The 22,549-nt window shown below is 41.1% G+C and overlaps 3 protein-coding genes across 4 annotated transcripts; 1 reads left to right on the plus strand and 2 right to left on the minus strand.

Annotated features, from left to right (window-relative positions):
• The first annotated feature begins 7,526 nt into the window (after positions 1–7,526).
• Positions 7,527–9,226, plus strand: LOC121991896 (cytochrome P450 71A1-like). Its single transcript, XM_042545973.1, has 2 exons — positions 7,527–8,418; positions 8,483–9,226. Exons 1-2 carry the CDS (start codon positions 7,543–7,545, stop codon positions 9,101–9,103), a joined length of 1,497 nt encoding a protein of 498 aa, XP_042401907.1. The 5' UTR covers positions 7,527–7,542; the 3' UTR covers positions 9,104–9,226.
• Positions 9,227–9,583: 357 nt separating this feature from the next.
• LOC121990736 (oxidoreductase-like domain-containing protein 1) lies at positions 9,584–9,964 on the minus strand. Its single transcript, XM_042544814.1, has one exon. It carries the CDS (start codon positions 9,962–9,964, stop codon positions 9,584–9,586), a length of 381 nt encoding a protein of 126 aa, XP_042400748.1.
• Positions 9,965–12,916: 2,952 nt separating this feature from the next.
• Positions 12,917–15,548, minus strand: LOC121991897 (protein SHORT INTERNODES-like). Of its 2 annotated transcripts, XM_042545975.1 has the most exons (3): positions 13,804–15,548; positions 13,348–13,688; positions 12,917–13,116 (listed from the first exon to the last, which is right to left on the minus strand). In XM_042545975.1, exons 1-2 carry the CDS (start codon positions 14,396–14,398, stop codon positions 13,348–13,350), a joined length of 936 nt encoding a protein of 311 aa, XP_042401909.1. In that variant the 5' UTR covers positions 14,399–15,548; the 3' UTR covers positions 12,917–13,116. The 2 variants fall into 2 exon arrangements, with proteins under 2 accessions (XP_042401909.1, XP_042401908.1); XM_042545974.1 differs by lacking the exon at positions 12,917–13,116 and having other exon boundaries at positions 13,182–13,688; positions 13,804–15,547.
• Between the last annotated feature and the right edge of the window lie 7,001 nt (positions 15,549–22,549).

Genomic DNA, 22,549 nt, shown 5'->3' on the forward strand with positions numbered 1-22,549 from the left:
AGATTTGACTTGGTTACAATCTAGATGGTTGTTAATCCAAGGCGGTTGCAAAGCTCTACTAGAAATATCTCCTTCGTGTAGACGGAGAAGTCTCTTACACTCTTTGAAAAGCTCAGAAAATCTCTAGGAAATGATTACAATAGTGGTTGTGCATTTCCTAGATCCAGAGGTTTTTTTATAGCCCCTGGGAAATCTCATCCAAAACTTGAGGGCACCTCCAAAGGGCTTGGAAGGTGCCTCCAGCGTGGCATAATGGATAAAGATTTATCCACTACAAACGACTACTTTGGCCAGGTCGAGGACGCCCTCCATAGGCATGGAGGGCGCCTTCCTGCTTATGGAGGGCACCCTCCGCCTGAACATGGCGGGGGCGCATGGGGCTTCTCGGAGGCGCCTTCAACCTTTGTTGAGGGCGCCTCCAGCAGGTTTGCTCAGCTCCTTTTGCTTTCTTGCTGCTCCGATCGCCTGGATGATTGCGGCCAACCGAAATATGGCTCACCCGAACTTAATTTTCAGTCTTCTCCTCGAGCAGGATTCTGCTCCGGCTTCTCGTCCCTCGAACGTTGTGTACGTTCTTCTCGTCCACCGGTGTACTCTTCCGTAGCACTTCGTCCCTCGGATGCACCGAGCCCATTAAATCCCTTCCCGTGCCATCTTTCTCGCTAGTTGTGTCTTCTGCTCGACTTTCTGTGCTCCTAAGCTCCTGCACACTTAGACACGACGATCAAAACAAAATAGGACCCAACCTAACTTGGTTGATCACATCAAAATAACCACAGGGTCCAACAGTAGCATGGTATTCTTAGTGATTTAATCATCTTGAAACATATGCATTCATTGGCTTACCAGAAAACTTGAAAATAGAAATCATCTCTGGATCTATTGGCTGAGTATCAACAGAATTTCAAGTGCACTTGCAATGTCTTATTTTCACATTATCAGTAAAATAATATGAGTAGAAAGAAGTTACTTCTTCAACCAAATAAGTATTACATATTTACCCTTCAACTCGTACTTTAGTATGAACGTTATTCTTTAATTTCTTCAAAAAATATTCAAATAAATACATTCGTCTGTACTATACAAGACCAGCTAGTCATAACTCGCAAGGTAAATGAACTGGTAGATGTTCTATTGAATCAAAAAAAATCTATATGGAAATATGCGCTCAAGGTTTCATAGTATGAGAGGAATATCTATTTCTAGCAGAAGCATATCGATCATTATAATACACTTCACTGTCAAATCTCTGAAAAATATACTCAATTCTATATGTACTTACCAAACACTATTAGGTAGTAGTTAGGTCATGGAAAGCTAGTAGAATAAGTTTTTGCATGAACATATGGCAGTCATGACTTTTCATTCCAAACATTTTTAACTTGTTCATATACACACATTGGGCTATATTCGAAGCATACACATTAGGAAATTTGATTTCTTTCAACCAATTACATAAAGCCTACTTACCTTCTTTGTCCAATGTATAACAAGTCTTTGAAAATTAATTTGTAACTTAGGTTTACTAACTAATTCTTTTAATTCCTCACATGATTTTGCAATATGTTTAGTTCTTTCAAGAACATTCATCACAGTATTGAAGATATTATCGAAAAAATTTCTAACGTTATTAAATGTGTTAAACTAAGAAATTAAGTATGCATATAGTTTAAATTTAATATTAATTAAATCATTAAATAACCATTAATAAATAACCATTCATGATATATCTAAAACTGGTGCACAAAGAAGCTAGAGTCTCTCCAAAAAAAATGTCAAAGTCTATACAAACAACATTATGAAGACAACAATCAAATAAAAGTGTGCTTACAAACAACAATCATTTTTATGCATGCTTGATAATGTTAGGGTTGTTTCGTGCTAGAGGGGGTGAATAGCTCATCGCGCGCTCGTCGCTTGCTTCTTTGATGATGATATACAACGAAAAATACTCAAGTAATGCTAATACTAGGATTTACTTGGTATCCACCTCAAGATGAGGTGACTAATCCAAGGATCCGGCCATCACTCACTCATCCACTATAAAAATACTCCTTTACAGTAACTACCGAAGGCAGAGAAGCCTTGTACAAGCTCACACACAAAGATATACAAGAAGAACAAAATACAATCTAATACAATATCAAATCTTACAAGATTTACACGGCAGAAACCCTAGCTTGCTTTTCTTCTTGCTTGAATACACCTCTTGACTTGCTTGGAAGTACAACAACACTCCTCTCTAAGCCTCCAAGATCTGGTGTGTCGGTGAGCTCAGTAGAGAATAGATCATGAAGATCGAGGAAGAAGCGCTCGAAGTCATGTCAAAGAAATTGCTCGCAACAGCTTTAAACCTGCGCAACGGTCATCTCCCAATTGATCGGCTGATCGATTAGGGAGGCTGAATCGATCAGTTGATTGATTCAGCCCTCATTTGTGCTCTCTAGAAAGTGCTTGAATCGATCGATTGATCGATTCAGGCTTTCTCTCGATCGCACGAGAAAACTGAGTCCAATCGATCGTCTAATCTATTGGAAACTTTCAATCGATTAATTAATCAATTCAGAAGCTCACTGTTCACTCAGAAACTCTTCCAATTGATTGACCAATCGATTGGGGAAGTTTTGATAGATTACCCAATCGATCAAGATAGTTTCTGCACTAAATCACGTCAATCAATCGATTGACCCCCCTAAATTGATTGTCCAATCGATTGGCAAGCAAAAAAATGTGTAGAACTTGAAATGAGCTTCGTTTCGCATCCGAGATCACCTCATTCCGATATCCGAGTAAAAAGTTATGGCCTTCAGAAGTTTACTATGTCCAAACTTCCTAGTTCCATGCCAACTCCCTATTGGACTTACGACCGCTAAATGTTCGGTCAACTTTTGACCCATCTGGACTTTCTCTTTGCCAACTTCTCGTTGGACTTCTGATCACCAAGTGAGATCCTCCTTGACCCACTTAGATTTACCGTCTTGTGCCAAGTGTCCGGTCCTCCATGACCCACTTAGACTTCCTTCCACCAGATGTCTGATTACCCTTGACCCATCTATATTTCCTTGTGCCAAGTATCTGATCAATCCTTTGACCTACTTGGATTTCTCAATACCAGGTGATCGATCAACCTTGACCCACCTGGATTTTCGCGTGTCTGCTTCACTCACCAAGTCTTTCCATCTGCCTAGCTTCACTCACTAGGACTTCCCATCTGCCTGGCTTCAATCACCAGGACTTTCACCTAGCTTCACTCACTACGGTTTTCACCTGGTTTCACTCACCAAGATTTTCTCACTACCCGGCTTCACTCATTGGGACTTTCACCTACCTAGTTTCACTTACCAGGACTTTCACCTAGCTTCACTCACTATAATTTTTCAACTGTCTAGCTTCACTCACTAGGTCTTTCACCTGGCTTCACTCACCAGGATTTCCTAACTGTCTGGCTTCACTCACCAGGACTTTCAACTACCTAACCTCCAGTTAGGACTTTCCCAGTCAAGTATCCGGTCAACCCTTTGACCTACTTGACTCTTCTTCACATCTAACTAGTCAACCTTGACCAGAGGGGAATTGTATCAACAATTTCCCCAAACAAACGATTGCATCTGCAATCTCCATATATTGTCAAACATCAAAACCCAAACATCAAGACTCAAGTTTGAGCCAACTCAAACTTAGTCAATCAGGTCAACCTTGACCTAGAGATATTGCACCAACAGATAAATACTGAGCTTTTGGTCGACCAAGCTCACAACCATGTTTGTGCTCATGGTTGGCCAAAGTTGCGGACAACCAAGCTAATGGGCAAGCCTAGTTGAGGACGCAAGTAGGAGCTCACTGAGCCTACAGCCAAGTTTGTTGAGGTCACAGTCAACCTCGCTGAGGTCACGACTGACCTCAATAAGGTCATGGCCGATCTCGCTGAGGCCACGACTGACCTCATTGAGTAGCGAGCTACTTAGCTGTGGTAAGTTGGTCGCGAGCAGCTTGGCCATGGAAAGCTATGATTGCGAACAGAGGGTCACGAGCATCTTGTCCCGGCAGGCCAAGCTCACTACCAGGAGCCACGAGCAGCTTGGTTGCGGCAGACCAAGCTCATGGTCATAGGACTGCGAGCAGCTTGGCCACGACCAATGTTGAGGCCGCAAGCACAACGGGAGGATGGCTATGATGGCCTCTCAAGCACATCACAAGGTTGGTCGCGATGGCATCGTGAGCACAGCAATCGCTCGGTTCTAGGGTCGCGACCGGATATGGAATGGGAGAGGAGAGGGAAGAGCTTGATTACCTGGGTGCTGAAGAGAAGATCGCTAGCACGAGGAAGAGGAGAAAGCATGAGAGAAGAGTGAGAGGAAGAATAAGAGATCACAAACCCTAATTTTGATTCAGATTTAGAGACGAAAATTATGCTTCTGTCGCTATTTAGCGACGAAAACTTAATACCATCATTGAATAGCGACGAAATTATATTATCGTTGCTAAATAGTGATGGAATTATATTATCATCACTATAGAGACGGGATTATTTTTCTGTAGCTAAATTTAGTAGCAGAAATTAATTTTAGTCGTTAAATAGCAATGGACATTAAATTCTGACACTAAACTCTCTAAATTAATTAGTATTTTTTAATTAACTATCGTTTTAGCAATGAAATTATACTTTCATCGCTATAATAGCGATAGAATTGTAATGTCATCGCTAATTAGTGACGAAAATATATTTCCATTGGTAAATCCGTCATTTAGTGTAATTTTAGCCTTGCCTTATATGTTTTGGATCAATTTTAGTTATTGTCATCATGTTGTCGCTCTTCTATGCAATCTAGTTGCAACCAACGGCACATGCTTATCTTTAAACACCTCTTTAAAATCCAAGATTTTCTCCACAAAGGCTAACCAATCCAAAAACTCCTCAAGTTGTAGACTACTATGAAACTAAGGGATTTCAATTCTCATCCCCGTCTCCCAGAGTCGTGATCCTCCTCAGCTATCGCTCTGCGTCGCCTATGGGGAATCTCCTCTTCATAAGCATCCTCCTTTCCATCATTTATTTCCAGATCTGAGTTTGCCCGATAATGACGTTGGACAAGATTTCTTCTATTGTGATTTCCAAACATCGATGTCATCCTTTCCACAACCAATTCCATTCGTTCGCCAATAGCTCAAACCTACTGGTACATATTGCTTTCATACATGTTGATGTCGTCAACACGTGGTTGTCTTCTAGGCAGCATGACTCCACAAGATCAACTCGACTCTAATACTAAGCTAATGCAGTGGATAACTATCGAATCCATTGATTCGCGTACAAATACCAGAAGAACCTTCTAATCCTTGTTGATTCATGCAAGAATACCAGGAAAAAGGAAAACTCGTCGTTCTAAGGAGACGACAACTAAAAATAGCATTAATAAAAAATTATCTTAAAACATCAAACATGACGCTTATATAGACTTAATACCCTAATTATAAGATAATAATATCAAAAATATCTTAAATACCATAAAAAATAGAAACTACTAAAAATAATAAAAAAAAAATTATTCATAGGCGTTGAAAAGAGCTTAAATGATGTTTTTTGTCCCGAAACTTAGCGGTTACATATTCCCCCATAACAAATGTAGATTTTTGTATATATGAGTAATGATAGAGCCTGATTCCAAGTCTCGAGTCAAAAGTTATAACCTTCGAAAGATTACTCTATCGAACCCACATCAAGTAGTCAATCACAGAGGGTAGATATAATGAAGCAATTGATTATAGAGGGAGAATATAGGTTTTTTGGCAATTTACCAAAGGGCGCACATAGTTTTCTGAATTAACCAAAAGACACACTACTTTAACATTTACGAAAGGGCACACTAAATATGTGCTCTTCTCTTTCTATCCCTCCTATCAAATTTAACATTTTCTCTTTATTTTTTTTCTTTCCTCTTTTCTATACATCCAAACTCTCTTCTCTCTCCTTTCTCTTTTCTCTTTCCTCTCTTTTTGCATGTATGCATAAATATTCATATTATATTCACATTGAGACAAACTCACATTAAAATTTAGAGCTGATTCTTCCAATAATATTTTAACACCTTCGAAAACGTCAAAATAAGTAATAGAGGACACCGTTAGAATCCTTGCAGTTTCAAAAATCCATAAGATCTAAAATGGATCCAATCAAACTTGTTTAATTCTATCAGAGGATTTCGATCAAAATATACTAATGAACCTAAACATATCTGATTGGACTTATTTTAAGTTTTATGAATTTTTTAAGACTACAAGGAAATCAATTGTGCCTTTTTTTTTTACTTATTTAGATTTATCCGGATGTGTTAAAATATAATAAGAAAGAATCGACTTTAAACTCCAATATAAGCATGATATAAATTAAAAGTCACTGATGGATTTATAAAGGTCTGATTAAATTTATTTTAGATTTTATAGATTTTTAAAGTTGCAAAGATTTTAACGGTACCCTTCATTGCTAATTTCAACTTATCCAGATATATTAAAATATTATTGAAAAATCAACTTCACATTAATTTTAACATGAACCTAATATGAATATTTATGTATGCAAAAATAAAGAGGATAGAAAAGCGAGTTTGCATGTATAGAAGAGAGAAAAGATGGAAAAAAAATAGAAAATATATAATTGAGTACGTCTTTTGATAAATATTAAAATAGTGTACATATTTTTTATCAATATCAATTCAAAGCCTTTGGTAAGTTGCTGGGTTTTTTTTCTCTTATGGTGATTCTTACCGTGAATTGATCCGTTTATTGCTTGTGATTGCATCTGGCTCTCCCCGATATCTTTCCGCACAGATGAACATTATGATCCTGTAAGCTTTATGCAACCTGATCAAATCCAGAAATTTCCTAGTTTTATTTGAAAACCCAGTGAAAAGAGGTAATAATAGAATTATTTTGACCCATTTAGTGATTCATGAATTGAGATCCTCTGTCCTTAAAATAGTGTGTCCTCATGTTCCCTCACCGATTAGATAATTTAAATCATATTTCATGACCATCCAATCGACGGAAAAAATATAAGGACACACCATTTTGGAGATAAAGGATTCATATGCTTGATTATAGCTCCTAAACACTTCACTTCTGCATCTCTAAAGTGATATCAAATTCCATATAATAATAATAATAATAATAATAATAATAATACATCGGTTGAAATTGATTAGAAAAACGAATCTGCTATCTATTTTGTTGGTATTGAAATGTAATTTCTTCTCAAAAAAATCTCAAACTTATCCGGTAATAATATAATACAATATTGAGGAGCTCACCACAACCACAAGGATTGGCAATTTTATGGCAGTCCCTCAAATTATCTTTTTTTGCATTTATCCATAATTTTACATCAGAATTCGTTCCCCATGGCGTTTTGCCAACTCTGATACGTTGTCGTTGAGGGTAAAAGATGTTAACTGAGTGGAAACTGGGAGGGGTATTTTCAAAAACTTCCAAAACATTGATAAGAAGGGAGAAAGATGGTCTTCTTCGCAGTAAAATTAAAGGTCGACCATGGCAGTCGTCTTCCTCTTCCCCTGCTTTCTTTTGCTCCTCTGGTTCACCTTGAAGCACTTGCTTCCCGGGAAGAGCCACGGGCCAAGCCTCCCGCCGTCGCCTCCCGGCCTCCCCTTCCTCGGCAACCTCCTCCAGCTGAGCTCCCTCCCCCACCGCTCCCTCCACCGCCTCGCACTCCGGTACGGCCCTGTCATGCTCATCCGCATGGGCCAAGTCCCCACCCTCGTTGTCTCCTCCGCCGACGCCGCGCAGGAGCTCTTCCGGTCCCACGACCTCGCCGTCTCCACCCGTCCCTTCTCCAAGGCTGCCTTCAAGCTCACCTTCGACGCCCGCAACATCTCCTTCGCCCCCTACGGCGACCACTGGCGCCACTCCAAAAAGCTCGCCGTCGTCCACCTCCTCAGTCCCAAGCGCGTCCTCTCCTTCCGCGCCGTCCGCGACGAAGAAGTACAAAACATGATCGATCGCATCTGCTCCGCCGGCGCCGCTGGTGGCGGCTGCCAGGTCCGTCTGAGCGAAATCCTGTTCGATTACGCCAACGGCGTGGTGTGCCACGCGGCGGTTGGGAAAGAGACGAAACAGGGGAGGACGGCGGTAACGTACCGGAAGATGGTGGCGGACGCGTCGGTGCTCATAAGCGGGTTCCAGGTGGACGACATGTTCCCTGCGCTCGCGTGGTTCAGCGCCGTCACTGGCGTGGACGCCAAGCTCGACCGGATGAGGAAGCGGTTTGACGAGTTCTTTACCGGAATTCTGGAAGAGCACCGGGATCGACGGGCCAATCGTTCCGACGTCGTAGAACACTTCGTGGACATTTTGCTCTCACTCAACGAATCCGGACTCGAAGAAATCGATATCAAAGCCATCACCTCCGTAAGCAATTCGCCATCCCCTCAATCCAGAGAGAATTTTCAAACTTGAGTCTTTGGCTTTGCAGGATTTGATCGCCGCTGGGACGGATACATCCTTCACGACCCTGGAATGGGCGATGGCGGAGCTGATGCGCAACCCAACGGTGATGTGGAAGCTCCAGGAAGAAGTGCGGCAAGTCGCCGGCGGCAAGATGAATGTGGCAGAGGAGGACTTGAGCCAAATGCACTACCTAAAAGCGGTGATGAAGGAGGTCCTCCGATTGCGAATTCCAGCGCCGATGCTTCTCCCACGGGAAACCACGACCAGCTTCTCGTTGCGAGGCTATCATATCCCTGCGAAGACGAGGGTCTTCATCAACGCCTGGGCCATCGCGAGGGATCCAAAAACCTGGGAAGCGCCGGAGGAGTTCCGGCCGGAGAGATTTCTCGACAGCGGCGTGGACTTCAGGGGCAATGACTTCCAGTTCCTGGCGTTTGGAGCTGGTCGCAGGATGTGCCCTGGAATCAATTTTGCCATGGCCACCAACGAGATCGCTCTGGCCAACCTCGTGCACCGCTTCGACTGGGAGTTGCCGGACGGCATGAACCCTGCGGATTTGGACATGGAAGAAGCTCCCGGACTCACGACTCCAAAGAAGGTGCCGCTTTGCCTGGTAGCCACTCCATGGATATCTGGTCGCCGCTAGAGAATTAAAAGAGTTTATTACAGAAATAAAAATCATCAACCTGTTGTTTTAAATCTCCAGCTCGATCACAGCACTACATGTAACAGAACGAGGTAAGATATACCAAAAGAAAGAACTTTATCACAATCGAGGCCTGAAAAGACCTAGTTTTTGAACCAGTTGATATCAAATAGAAGCTAGAAAGATGTTGAAATTTTGATCCTGTAACACGGTAGAAAAAACACGATAGATAAAGAAAATAGACCTTAATACATCACTTTTACCGAAAAGTATTAAGCAAAAACGCAGTGGATCTTCTGATCTACGCAAATGAACCAGTTCGCCCTATGCCCTAAAAATACAATGGATCTGATACATCGATCGGCATATGGCTGTCGAATCAATCGAAATTAGGGCAAAAGCCAAATGAAGAATTCGAATGGTATAAACTACAATTGCACGATCGAGAATGCAAGGATTACGATGTATTAGGGATAGGTGCTACTTGGATGTCGAGGCGGCGAGGCTTTCGTTGTAGGCCTCGAGCTCCTCGTAGTAGATGTCCCACACGCACCGGACGCATCCGCTCCCGCAGCAATCGCCGGGAAGAGGCTTCTCCGGAGGCATAAGTGGAGGAGGAGACGACGGATCTGCAGTGGGCGTCGGGGTCTTCTCCCCCTTTTCTACCTCCGCCGCCGCCGCCTCCTTCTTCGCTCCGCGATTGGCCTCGGTGGATGCCATGGCGCAAGATGAGTGGGGCGATGGGGCGTGGTGTTGGCAGAAGGGGAGGCAAAGACGGAGAGAATAACTGCGGCGGTGGCGGAGGAGGGTGGAGAGGGCGAGCCGCGGGGCGGTCGGGAAGGCAGAGACGACGGTTAGCATGCGACGATGCGCGGAACAGGAGTCAGCAATCGCCGGCCTAGCCTTGGATGGGAGATACATAAATAGCAATCTCCCAATAGATTGACGCCACGTGTAAAATATTTATAGCAGGCAGGGCCGTCGATGAGTTACGTGTTTGATTAAACGGTAAATTAACATCGCTAGTAAACCCTTTTTGTTTTTTTTTTACTTCACCTCCCTACTACCCATCAATTAAATAAATTATCCGTAATTGTTTTTAGATATAAAAAATTTAAAATAAAATATAATTCCTTCCGAGTAAAACATATTTAAACTAAAATATAATATATTTTCTATAAAATTAAACACCATTTCAATTAATTGATATACTCAATTTTAATTAAATAATACTAAATTTATGAAAAATTAATAATATAATTTCTCCTAAATTCATTATCATTTAACTAGAATCGAGTATATCAATCGATTAGTCAAAAGCGGAAATAGAGTTATGCTCAATTTGATAAAAAAAATATATAGTAAATTCTAATTTAAATGTAATGAATTAAGAGAAATTATACTTTATTTTAGATTTTTACCTTAAAAAATAAGGATAATTAGGTAAATTAGTGTGTATTAGGGAGTTGAAAAAAAAATTACATCTAGAGAGTGAGAACGAATTTTTTCTAACTCATGGACTAAGGAGGAAGTTGAATTTGCTATTAGGGCCAAAATAATTAAGATATATCTACAATAGTACGATATTGTCCATTTTAGACCTAAGCTTTTGTGATTTTATTTTTGGGCTCTACTCAAAAAGTCTCATACCGATGAAAATATTTTTCCCTTATAAGTTCATAATCCTTTCCATGACTTTATTTGCAATTCAAGAATCTCTTCATCATAAGAAGGACCTCGTTCTCAAGTTTATTCGCTTGATGTCATTTGATCCTTGATCCACGAGGACTTTTTTACCTCTCAGTTTGTCCGACCTATTAGGACTTCCTTGCTCCTTAGTCCAACCGACTTACTAGGTCTTCATTAATCGCCCAACCATAATCAGGACTTTTCTACTTAGTGTCTGGTTGCCACCTATATGGCTCGATTGGATCATGGTTCTTGTGCACAATAGGCAATTAGTCCTTCTGACAATCCAGACTTTAATATCAATTGTTATGACCAAAAAAATTAAGATATCTCTACAAAGATATAATATTGTCTATTTTAGGCTTAAACTCTTATAGTTTTATTTTTGGGCTCTACTAAAGGTTTTATACCTATGAAGATATTAAGCCTAGGATTTTTTTTCCATATGTTTTTAATATGAGACTTTATTTGCTACCATTATAACCAAACATTTATATGCAGAAAGTTTAGAATAATTTACCCTGAAAAACTTGATTAATTTATTTTTTAATTATTTGAGATTTTTTTATTTATAAATTTGACAGAAATTTTTGTTAATGAATATAATTTATAAACTTTGTCTGTGAGCAATGTTTTTAAATTATTCAAGTTTATTTTTTAATTGGATGAATGAAGATATATAATGAATTAATCCGATAACTGATTTACATATACAATAAGGCCAAATATAAGGAGGTGAACTTCTAGCACAAAGATAAGGTGCTACAAAGTTTTAAAAGAGATCCCTGCAGTTACCATATAGTATTGGAAGGATATCAAATTGTTATTTAGATATCTATGATTCGATCTCAGTTATAGTATATTTATAGTATTTTTTCTCCCAAATGAAGTACGTAACTACATGATGTTGAACTTCTAAGCCATCAAATATGAGCACTTCCCGATTTATTCTAATGATTGGCAGAAAATTTTCATATGGCCAAACTAATCGTCCCAAATTTAGTGTTACCTTCATTTAGTTTTTTTTACAAAGAGATAAAATAGGGAATGAAAAATCTAAAAAGTTGCTTATTGAAAGAGAGATTCATTTGTATTTTTAAATTTATCCGATGGATAAACTAGGAAGGAAGGTAATCCTCCTCTAGATTTAATTGAACCCAGGCTCAAACACCTAAATTATCATTAAAAATATAAAATACAAGGAGCTAAAAGAGATTTTACTCAACTATTCGTCAAGAATTTTCGTTGAGGATAGATTTACTATAAAAATGATAATATGTTCCATGATTTATTAAAAATATAAATCAAAGTGTATGTCTCTAGATTTTTTTCTAAACTAATAAAAAATAAAGCTTATATTAATAATATTTTCTATAAAGAGTGGCAATCAACTAAATTTCATTTATGGAATCCAATAGATTGTATAATATTAAAAGAATCTACTGCATTTTTACAATTGATATATAATCAATATTAATATTAATATTGAATTATACACGAAAAATCTTAATTATCAAGTTTCTTTATAAATAAGTTTGATGGACTAAAAATTCTTTCGAATTATTTAATACTTCAAACAAAATATTATTTAATTTATAAGATTGTATCCACAAAATATAATCTTAAACAACAAATTAAAATAACTTTAGTTTGGATTTGAATCTCGATCACAATGTGAGTTCACTCAAATTAAGAAGAAAATAGTAATAATTCAATACAATAAAAACATCAATATTTTCAGAAATTCATTTCTCTTGTGTAAAAAGACTCCTGTATTTTTACCATGCTTAGCTTATACACACTATATAAACTTAAAAATACATGCAAATAATACATTGCATTTCTCTTGCATGTATTATAATTAACCTTATCTGAATATTAAACATAGTTTCTTGGTGATTATTGAGATTCAATATAAGGTATTTTCATGCCATTTAGATAATTTATAGGCATTTTTTGAGTTTTAATGCAACTGATTTAATTAACTTATCAAATCAAAACTCCATTACTTAGCTCTGCCTTGCTTATATGTGTATATAAATAACAATGAAAATATATTTTAGAAAAAGAATATTATATTGATGAATGACAAACAACAACAAGATGGTAGAATGTAGCAGTTGCTTGGAAAAGAAACTGAACAGTTTGTAATGCATGCATTCACAGTGCTAGTCTATAAATAATTAATTGAGTACACAAATAATAATAATTTATAATTAAAGATTAATCTCGGTATTAAGTGCTGATACATATACCTTCCTCCCTTCTCTTTCTTCTTCAGCTTAATTCCATGGAGCTAGCTAGAATTGGAGAAGATGATGCAGCTAGAGAAGATGGTAATTAGATTCCATGCAAATGTAATTAAGTGAAAATTATTTTGAGAGCTCAGTTGAAGTGAGTGTATTGCAATTTGCTCGTCTGTTGAATTCGAAAGCTAATCTTGACAACAAAAATGATCATATCGAATAATTTGCAGAAAAGATCATGAAATTATTAATTCTAAAGATGATACAATTGGAGAAGCAAGAAGAAGAAGATGATGATTTGGGACGTACTCAAGGTCTGTTTTGGTGGGGGAAGAATTGAGCGCCGGCCATGAAGGCGGTCGGGTAGGGATCGAGAGGCCGATCGGAGGGCGCGGTTGTAGGGGTGTTGATGGGTGGGTGTCCGGCGCCGGCGATGGTTGCGGTGGGGGAGGTGGAGAAGGCGAGGGGGAAGTCTTGCGGCTCCGCCGCCGAGGCACCGTGGTCGTAGAGGAGGCCTTTGAAGACGTGGCCGCCGATGCTGATGGCGGTCTGGTAGGCGAACACGTCATCGCCGTCGTCAACGTGGCTCACCCGCACGCAGCGGAACACCGCCGGCGCGGAAACTTCCGGCGGGAAGGTCGCCGCTTCCGCTGCATCGATATACGTTCGATTTAGAGAAGAGGACAAGGTGATGGAGGGAGTGGGATTCGGCAAATAGTGTTGCAGATTGCCAGAACAGTTTGGAAGAAAAATTGTAGTACCAACCAAACGTGGTGGCGGTGGCGGTGGCGGTGGTGGGCCGGAGGCAGGTGACGATTTCTCGCGGCCGCTTGGAAGTCTCGCCGGAGGCGGTGGCGCTGTCGCTGCCGGCAACGGAGGCGCCGCGGCGCGATCGGTGTTCCGCGGCGGCGGCGGCGGCGGAGGCGAGCTGCTGCTGGCGCTCCCGGCGCCTGGCGGCGGGGACCCAGGTGCTCTTTACGTGGGTGGGGCAGGGGAAGCCGCGGCTCTTGCAACAGGTGCGGCACCGGAGGTGCACGCAGTCCTTCTTCGCCTGGTTGCCGCAGTCCTGGCAGCTCAACCCACCGCCGAGGCCGCCTCCGCGGCCCGCCTGCTGTGGCTGCGCCGCTCCGACGTGCGGGAACGCGCCGCCAGAGTAAAGCTGGGGGTGGGGGTGGTGCTGCTGCCACAGCTCGAATCCTCGTGCGCCGTACGCGGTCGGGTCGCCGCGGCCGGTAGTATAAAGAAAGAAACCGCCCTCAGAAGCTGGCACCCCCGCGGCGCCGGCTGAACCTAACTCTCCGCGCGGTGGCTGGCAGCCGCCGCCGCTGTCGCTGCCGCTTCCGAGGAAAAATCCTGCCATATCTACAACTCCGCCGCCTTAATTACACCACCCAATCCATCCAACCCTCTTCCTAATCTGCTCCCTACGAAGCTAATCTTCGCCTCTAGAGACTTCAACAGATCAAAATAAAACCGACTGAAAACGCATCTCCTCGGAATAATTAATGATCTCCGCCACTGCCTCCGCCGTATTTTTTTTTCTCCTCCTGATTTCTTCCTGCCACCGCCGCTGCAACTGCAAGCAGCAGAAGTAAGCACAGCAGCAGAAGAAAGCAGCAGCAGGGCGAGTGGGCAACTCCTCTCTCTCTCTCTCTCTCTCTCTCTCTCTCTAACTTCTCGTGCTCGTATTGAATTCCGAAAACAGAGTCTTCTGCAACGCCGCCATGGAGACGGCTATGGCAGCGGCCTCGACTCCGCCATTTATTGCGGCCCAGCCCCAGCGGCTCCCCTCAACTCCTCCATGGAATTGCGAAAGAGAGTAAAGTCCGTCACTTGTCTCATCATTGCTCCCAATGTAGAAAACGATGGCATGAACAGGGGAATTGAAAGTTGAGATTAATTTTTGTTTTTTTTTTAAAAAAAATGAAAGGGAAGAAAAAGTCTCACCGATCCTCCGAACTCATCAGCTAGCGTCTACGTGGTGTCGATCCGGCCGTGGGTTGGGCTGTCCTTTTGACCGGAAAACCCGGTGCTTTTGCGTGACCGACCCCCACTTTCCGCCTTCTCTTTCACTTCACGTCGGAGAAGAAGAATTGAATACGTGAATTAATTAATTCGGATTCGTTTCTTCCTTATTAGCGCGTTGGATTCTGGATAATAATTGTGCTGTCGCGTTGTTCATATGAGGACGTGATCTCGAGCCGTGTGCATGCATCGGCTGGCGCTGCTGCTGCTGCTGTTGCTTCCGAGTTGACTCGCTTTTTTCCTCCCGCTTCCGGGGCTCGTCTTTCTCCGAGTCACATGTGGTGTGCGCTGGGAGATCAGTAAACAGAAGAGAAGAGAAGGGAATGAAATGGATCGGAGAGGAGAGGGCGCCAATCCCTATACCTAACGAACTGCTGCTGATTCTCTTTGGATCCTCGATCGGCGGAGGAAAAAGGAGAAGAAGAGGAGGAAGAACTCTGTCGATGAGAGAGAAAGAGATACGAGGATATGTGAAGTAGGGTTTTGCAGGATTAGGGTTACTTCACCAAAGTGATTATAAATATAAATTCGTATATTATTTTTTTTAGTTAATCTATCGGATAAATTAGAAAGTGCTCGTGACGATAGTATGTTAATAACAACTAACTGACTTCCGAAAGGAGATTCTCTGGATCATTTTTTACGATCCAAAGGATGCTCCCTTTTCATGCATTGATAGGAATACATGGTCCCCATCTATTTTATAAATGGAGATCATACATCCCCACCAATACATGGTGGAGCATTCTTTGAATTGTAAAAGTGGTCCAAAGGATCCGACTGGTCGATTTTCACATCTTGAATTGTTAATCACTGTAGGGTTAGGAATTGGTATATCAATTGGTTGAACCACATGTGGCCTTAAACATTGACTTTGATTGTATTCGTTTGTGAAACACATTTAGGTTAACTAGCAACCACAACGTTAAAAGTCTTCGTTATAACATATATAGATAGACAATTAGCGATTTAGAGTGATTTTTCTCTCTATTGCCTATCATCATAGCGATGGGCGACTTTTCATGACTTTAGGTCCAATATAGACACCCATTATTAATAGAGCCCGCGTCAAACTTTCATTGCGTGAGCCTTAATCACTCGAACCAAAGCATTAAAGTTCCTAATGACCACAACTTTAGTTGAAGAATTGAAGTGTGGAGCCGTGTGAAAGGTGAGAGTTGAGATACAACATGCAATTCTAGGGTTTCATTAAACATGTTCTAATCTGAGATTGTAACTCACTGGTGAGCTATCTTTTTTGTTTATGAAGTCTTCGTACGCCAAAGGAAGACCAGCCGCCAACGGGGCCCACAGCATCTGAAGGAAAGAAAGAAAGAAGAAGGTTAGAATGAAGGTCAAGGGTTGTTCCGGCTCAGTCACTCCGACTTTTAGGTCAAGGGTTATTCCGGCTCAATCACTCCGACTTTTAAGTAAGATCTCCGGCGGAAAAAGTGGAGAAGATGAATAATATTCTAGTAAAAAGTAAAACTCGTCACCCCAGTAGACTCACACGATCAATCCCATGACCATCTGTGAGAAGGTAAATAAGAAAGTTGTAGTTGGCTAGTGCGGGGAGGGCTTTTTCCTCGATTTTGTCGAGAAAATTAGATGAATAGTAAAAGATTAATGAGTATGTGTATGTGAGGATGTAAGTGTACCTGTGTCCGCAAATACAAACACCTTTTATAACACAGTTAAAATAATTTTTTTTCTCCATTAATTGGATGTCATATCACAATAGAGAAAATATCTCATTAGCGTATTGTCGTAATATCATCGTCGTATCCTACGATCACATCACCCACGTGCTGTATTTATAGATGGATCCACGTGTTATCCCATGTACTACGCTAGTTCACAGGATACAGAAGTAATTAGGCCCAAAGGGCCTGACCCATTAAGTCAAATTGGCGAGGCCGAAAGGAGTGAGCCGCGGGGTTCGGTGGCAATAGCGTTCAATCGACGGGGTCGAGTCAATAGGAGATGAGCGAGTGTCGTTGGTTTGAGGGAGCTACGCAGAAGAAGTCATGAAAACTAAGCCCCAAGAGTTGGGCAGATCAATTTGAAGAAGTCAGGGAATTAAATTATAGGAGTCAAGGGAGTTGAGCCTCAGGAGTCGGCCAAGTCAAGGGTCTACTTTGATATCTACCTCTGTTCGACCTTCTCGCCACATGTAAGCTTCTATTAACCTTCATATCAAAACATATTAATTAACTAATTTTTCTTCTAAATAATATACTGATAATTCTTTATCATGTTTGAATTCCGACTTAATTAGATGAGCAAATAGAGGTATTAGATATATAAAATCAGATTAGGGCCCTACCAAGGATTCACATCCCTAACGTTCATGGAAACGGATCCATCAAACAAATTTAGATACACTCGAACCATTGATCACATTATATAACACATAGACATACATGCACGGTTGACATGATGCATAGCAACACCAATAATTGCTCGATATGACATGGCATGGGCTCCTTCACCACCCATTGCGATGGGGTATGCATTCGTAATTTATTCATCCATGGATGCTTCTCAAATCTTCAGTAGATTTGCTTTTGTCTCCACTCGATATACCAAGATTAGACCATAGTGATAAAAATTTCATTTCACCCCTCGACTTTGCCTTATTTTACAAACACCCCCATTATTTATTTCTTTTATTTATTTATTCAGTGTTCCCATCCTTTGAAAATGACAAAATTACTCATTTAATGAATTAATGCTACCCTACCATTCATGGCTCCTTGTGTGTGTCTATTTTGTTGGAAAAACTTGAGACCGTGCATTGCCCATCACTATCTATTGCGTCTAAAGATTCTAATTAGGGTTAGGGTTAGAATTAGGGTTAGAGTCAATTGCATTGAGCTTAGGCTCCCAAATCAATGGAGTCAATGTCACGTACCTTTTCAAAAAGTAATGAAGAGATGATGGCATTGCCTGTTGCATGAATAGAAAATTAACTTCTTCTTTTTTCAAATTTTTGGAAGAATTATATTTTACTTTAGGATTTATCTACATTGAAAAAAAAGTTTGAAAAGACTCCCATCGTCATATTATATATATATATATATATATATATATGAATAAATAATAATTTCATGTTTAATATGGTTAAACAAAGAAAATTAGTTAGATGTCTTCTTTCCTACAAGTAACTCTACTAAAATAGAGTTGTTAACTATGTGATAAATTTATAAAATTAAGTAAAAATTAAATCATGATAAAATCATGAAAATACCCTTTCATATGAGGGGCCTACTCGGTATTTGATTTACTCTCTTTCAACGATATAAGATAGTCATGAAAGATTGCCAGAATGACATATTTCACTTTTTTACATAATTACCTTCTTCTCTCCTTTATATTCTTGTTGCTCTTTTTCTTATTTCTAAATTGCCTTCCGCACTAGTAAATATGTCCTACATTTTCTTTTTTCTATCCGGGACAATATAATAATTACATTGCCTTATTTATGAATCAAATAACTAAATCAAACTCAAGTGTTAATTGGGAGATGTTGGTGCAAATTTAAATAAGTATAATAGTATCCTAAAGTGGTAGGTTATATTATATAGCATATTAATTCTTTAAAATGATTGTGAAAGACTGTAGATATATAGAACATCATTCTTAATAATTCTTAATAAAGTATTAATATATAAGAGCAATATTAATAAATTGAGACTTGTGTGTAAATTAATTGATATCTTAATTTCACAAGTTGTGAATATGATATATCAAGTTAACACATAAGTATATATTAGAGAATAAATTTATCCACCATGAGAATATTTCATAGAATGTTATATTAATGTCATAAGTATTCTCATAGTAACTATTAATATAAAAACAAGACTTTGACCTAAAATCACTATGATTCCATACATAAGAAGTTGTGTACTCTAGTATCGACAAATGCTACCTATAATAAGATTGATTATAAAGTCGTTCATTATGTATGCAATGAGTTATGTGGAGGGATGTGAGTGATGTAGATAAAATTTGTCCCTTTCGTATAACGGAAATAATGTCTATGGGTCCCTTGATTTAGTAGCACTACTAAAATGCATGACTATGATCTAAAATATTGAGCTTATTTGGTTAAATAAGTTTACTTAAAGGTCAATAAATATATATATTGATAAGAGAATGATATGATCTATGTCTTATAAATCAATTTAGATGTCGTAGACACAAACAAGGTTATATAATAAAATAGTCATAAACAGATTAGATCGAATCTACGACATTCTTGTCACTTAGGTATTCATGATGACTTGCTAGATGTACTTATTGTTGTGTCTTTAAAATGAGATTTTAGAGTCACTATCAATGTTACAAGAACCTACTAGGTCATATAAAGAGCGCACCAATTATGGAGTTTGTTTTATTTTAATATGACTAAAATAAAGTGACTTAAGTTTTAAGTATGATATTTCAGATCTTAAACTTCTTATATTACTAAATTAATCTAATTAGATTTTAAGCTAATTAGATTAATAGTTAATTTAATATTTATTTAGGTTTTTTAAACAGGTCCAAACTAAGTTAAATTCATATTATATGCCCATGCATTATTTTGGATAAAAATGAAAAGAAAATAGATTGATACGGATATATTTATGGACCCAAAGAGAATTATGGAGAAGTGGGAGGGTATTTTGGTCTTTGCACATGTTGAGGGTTTGGGTTTTTAAGGATACACTATTCACACAGAAGAGGGGGCTTTTGTCTACATTTTTCTCTATGCCAGAGAGATGTCGTTGCCACAGGGACGACGCACGGATGTTGCGCCATCGTCGGAGGCTCTGGACGTCACTTGGCCGGAGATCTCATACGCCTCTCCCTCTCTCTCACTACTTCATGTTTTGGGTCTCCGCCATCTCTCGCACAGCAGAAGAGGGCACTCGCGCCGTCAACGTCGCCAAGGTCGCCAAAGCACGCCCCATCCTACTCCTTCACCAGCCACTACTGCCATTGGGCAAGGATGCACGGGACATCTGTCGCCTCCTCCCTTCTCCGGCGTTGATGTCGCCGAGGAGCATTGTCGTCGCCTCTGCCACCTCCAGTGGCTGCTGCCACAGCCGTCTCCAGCGGCTGCCACCGCAGCCGCCAACGGTCGCGGCTGCCACCTCCAACGATCACCGTTGCTGCCTCCAGCGGATATCGCAACCGCCTCCAGCGGCTATCGCAGCCGTCTCCAGTGGTTGCCATCTCCAACGGCCGCTGTCACCGCCAGCGGATATCGCAGCCGCCTCCCGCGGCTATCGCAGCCGCCTTTAGCAGCTGCCACCGTCGCTGCCTCCAGCGGCTATCGCAGCTGCCTCCAACGGTTGTCGCAGTCGTCTCCAGCAGCTGTCACCTCTAGCGGTCGCCGCCGTCGCCTCCAACGGTTGTCATAGTCGTCTCCAACTGCTGCCACCTTCAGCGGCCGTTGTCGCTGCCTCATCCACAACCCTCGCCTCCGAGCAATCACCGCTTGAGTTTTTGGACTCCATACTATTTATCTGCTTCGACCTTCGAGCCGATATGGTGTTCGGCCTACAAGCTGATATGGTTCTGGCCTTCAAGCCGTTGATATGTTCTCACTCCTTGGCTCCATGGGACCTCCGACTTGTATTACCCCCAGTTTTGCGTTGACCCAGTTCTCTATTCAGTTTGATCCTTCAGGCTATAGAAAGTCTCGTCCCCATGGGGCAAGGTACAAGGAGGTTATCGCTCCCCTTTTTACATATGACATTTCTATTCGTCATTATATTTTATATCAAAGGAGGCTAACTTGAGATAGCTTATCATCTCTGCCCACTACTGCGGGCTAAGGCCGAGCGTTACGACCAGTTCACCTGTCAACTAGAGGGCACCCCCAGGGTACGTTACCATACTCTCTCTTCATCCATTTCATTATTTTGCTATTTATCTTATTGCTTATATATTTTTGGGGCATGCCTCGAGCATCGGGGTACTAGGGGACCGGGGCAACCCGCCCGCTGACTACAGGTAGTGTCACCAGAGGCCTTTTGACGACTTGGTCAACATGGAAGACATCTCATCACTTCTCTTCACTCTGGGTTATGGAGATGCAGTCATCATTCCAGCCATGCCTTTTTGATAGTTTTGTCTTCTCAGATTCCCGACAGGATCATATTGGCATCGTCTGTGGGAACTTCGCCTGATCTGGAACGTGAAGATGGACGATAGTGGAAAATTCTACCATCCACATGACCCCTCGGTGGGTTTTGACAAAAATATCATATTCTCCTCACTCCACGAGTATTCGGGAATCGAGGAACTAAGTCAGATCCTCTGTTGGTCGGCAAGTCAGTTTTTCCGTTATATTTTCTCTTTCAATCATAGGATCTGTCACAATTTCCCAATTGAAGACTCATGTGCCGATTTGTCGGGTTTCAGTTATATTAGAGTCACCGGCTCAATGTCGAAGACTCCCGTGCCAATCGGTCTGGTTTAAATTATATTAGAGCTACGAGCTCAAAGTAGAAGACTCCCCGTGTCGATCGACCGAGTTTGAGTTATATTATGGCCAGTGACTCTAGAAGTCGAGCGACGACTATAAACCCTTGAGTCAGAGACTCTCGTGTCGATCAGTCGGGTTTGAGTTATATTATAGTCACGAGCTCTAGAAGTCGAGCGGTGACTATAAACCATTGAGTCAAAGACTCCCGTGTTGATCGACCGAGTTTGAGTTATATTAGAACCACGGGCTGTAGAAGTCGAGCGATGACTATAAACCCTTAAGTCAAAGACTCCCATGACGATCGACCGGGTTTGAGTTATATTAGCGCCATGGGCTCTAGAAGTCGAGCGGCGACTATAACCCCTTGAGTCAGAGACTCCCGTGCCAATCAACCGGGTTTGAGTTATATTAGAGCCACGGGCTCTAGAAGTCGAGCGACAATTTTAAACCCTTGTCTACGCCAACAGTCGAGCGGCAACTATAAACCCCTATCTACGCTAGAGGTCGAGCGGTGACTATAAACCCTTGTTTACTCCAATAATCGAGCGGTCTTTATTGGTCTCGGACTAGCATATCGGATCTCTTATCTCTCCCATTCGGAGTCGAGCGGTCTTCACTAGTTTCGGACCAGCATACCGGATCTCTTATCTCCCCCATTTGGGGTCGAGTGGTCTTCAATGGTCTCGAATCAGCATATTGAATCTTTTATCTCCCCCATTCGGGGTGGAGCGGTCTTCATTAGTCTCGAAATAACATACCGGATCTCTTATCTCCCCCGTTCGGGATTGAGCAGTCTTCACTAGTCTCGGACCAGCATACTAGATCTCTTATCTCCCCCGTTCGGGGTTGAACGATCTTCACTAATCACGGATCAGCATATCGGATCTCTTATCTCTCCCGTTTGGAGTTGTGTGGTCTTCACTAATCTCAAACCAGCTTATCGGATCCCCTATCTCCCTCGTTTGGGTTTAAGCGGTCTTACTAGTCACGGACCAGCTTATC

This window comes from Zingiber officinale, chromosome 6B (assembly GCF_018446385.1).
Source record: "Zingiber officinale cultivar Zhangliang chromosome 6B, Zo_v1.1, whole genome shotgun sequence".
Lineage (NCBI taxonomy): Eukaryota > Viridiplantae > Streptophyta > Magnoliopsida > Zingiberales > Zingiberaceae > Zingiber > Zingiber officinale.

Bases quoted from the DNA above. Each gene is read 5' to 3' on its own strand.
- LOC121991896 (XM_042545973.1), top strand. From the start codon at position 7,543: ATGGCAGTCGTCTTCCTCTTCCCCTGCTTTCTTTTGCTCCTCTGGTTC. The intron at 8,419-8,482 runs GTAAGCAATTCG...TTGGCTTTGCAG, and splicing joins ATATCAAAGCCATCACCTCC to GATTTGATCGCCGCTGGGAC.
- LOC121990736 (XM_042544814.1), bottom strand. From the start codon at position 9,964: ATGCTAACCGTCGTCTCTGCCTTCCCGACCGCCCCGCGGCTCGCCCTC.
- LOC121991897 (XM_042545975.1), bottom strand. From the start codon at position 14,398: ATGGCAGGATTTTTCCTCGGAAGCGGCAGCGACAGCGGCGGCGGCTGC. The intron at 13,689-13,803 runs GTTGGTACTACA...ATATCGATGCAG, and splicing joins CGCCACCGCCACCACGTTTG to CGGAAGCGGCGACCTTCCCG.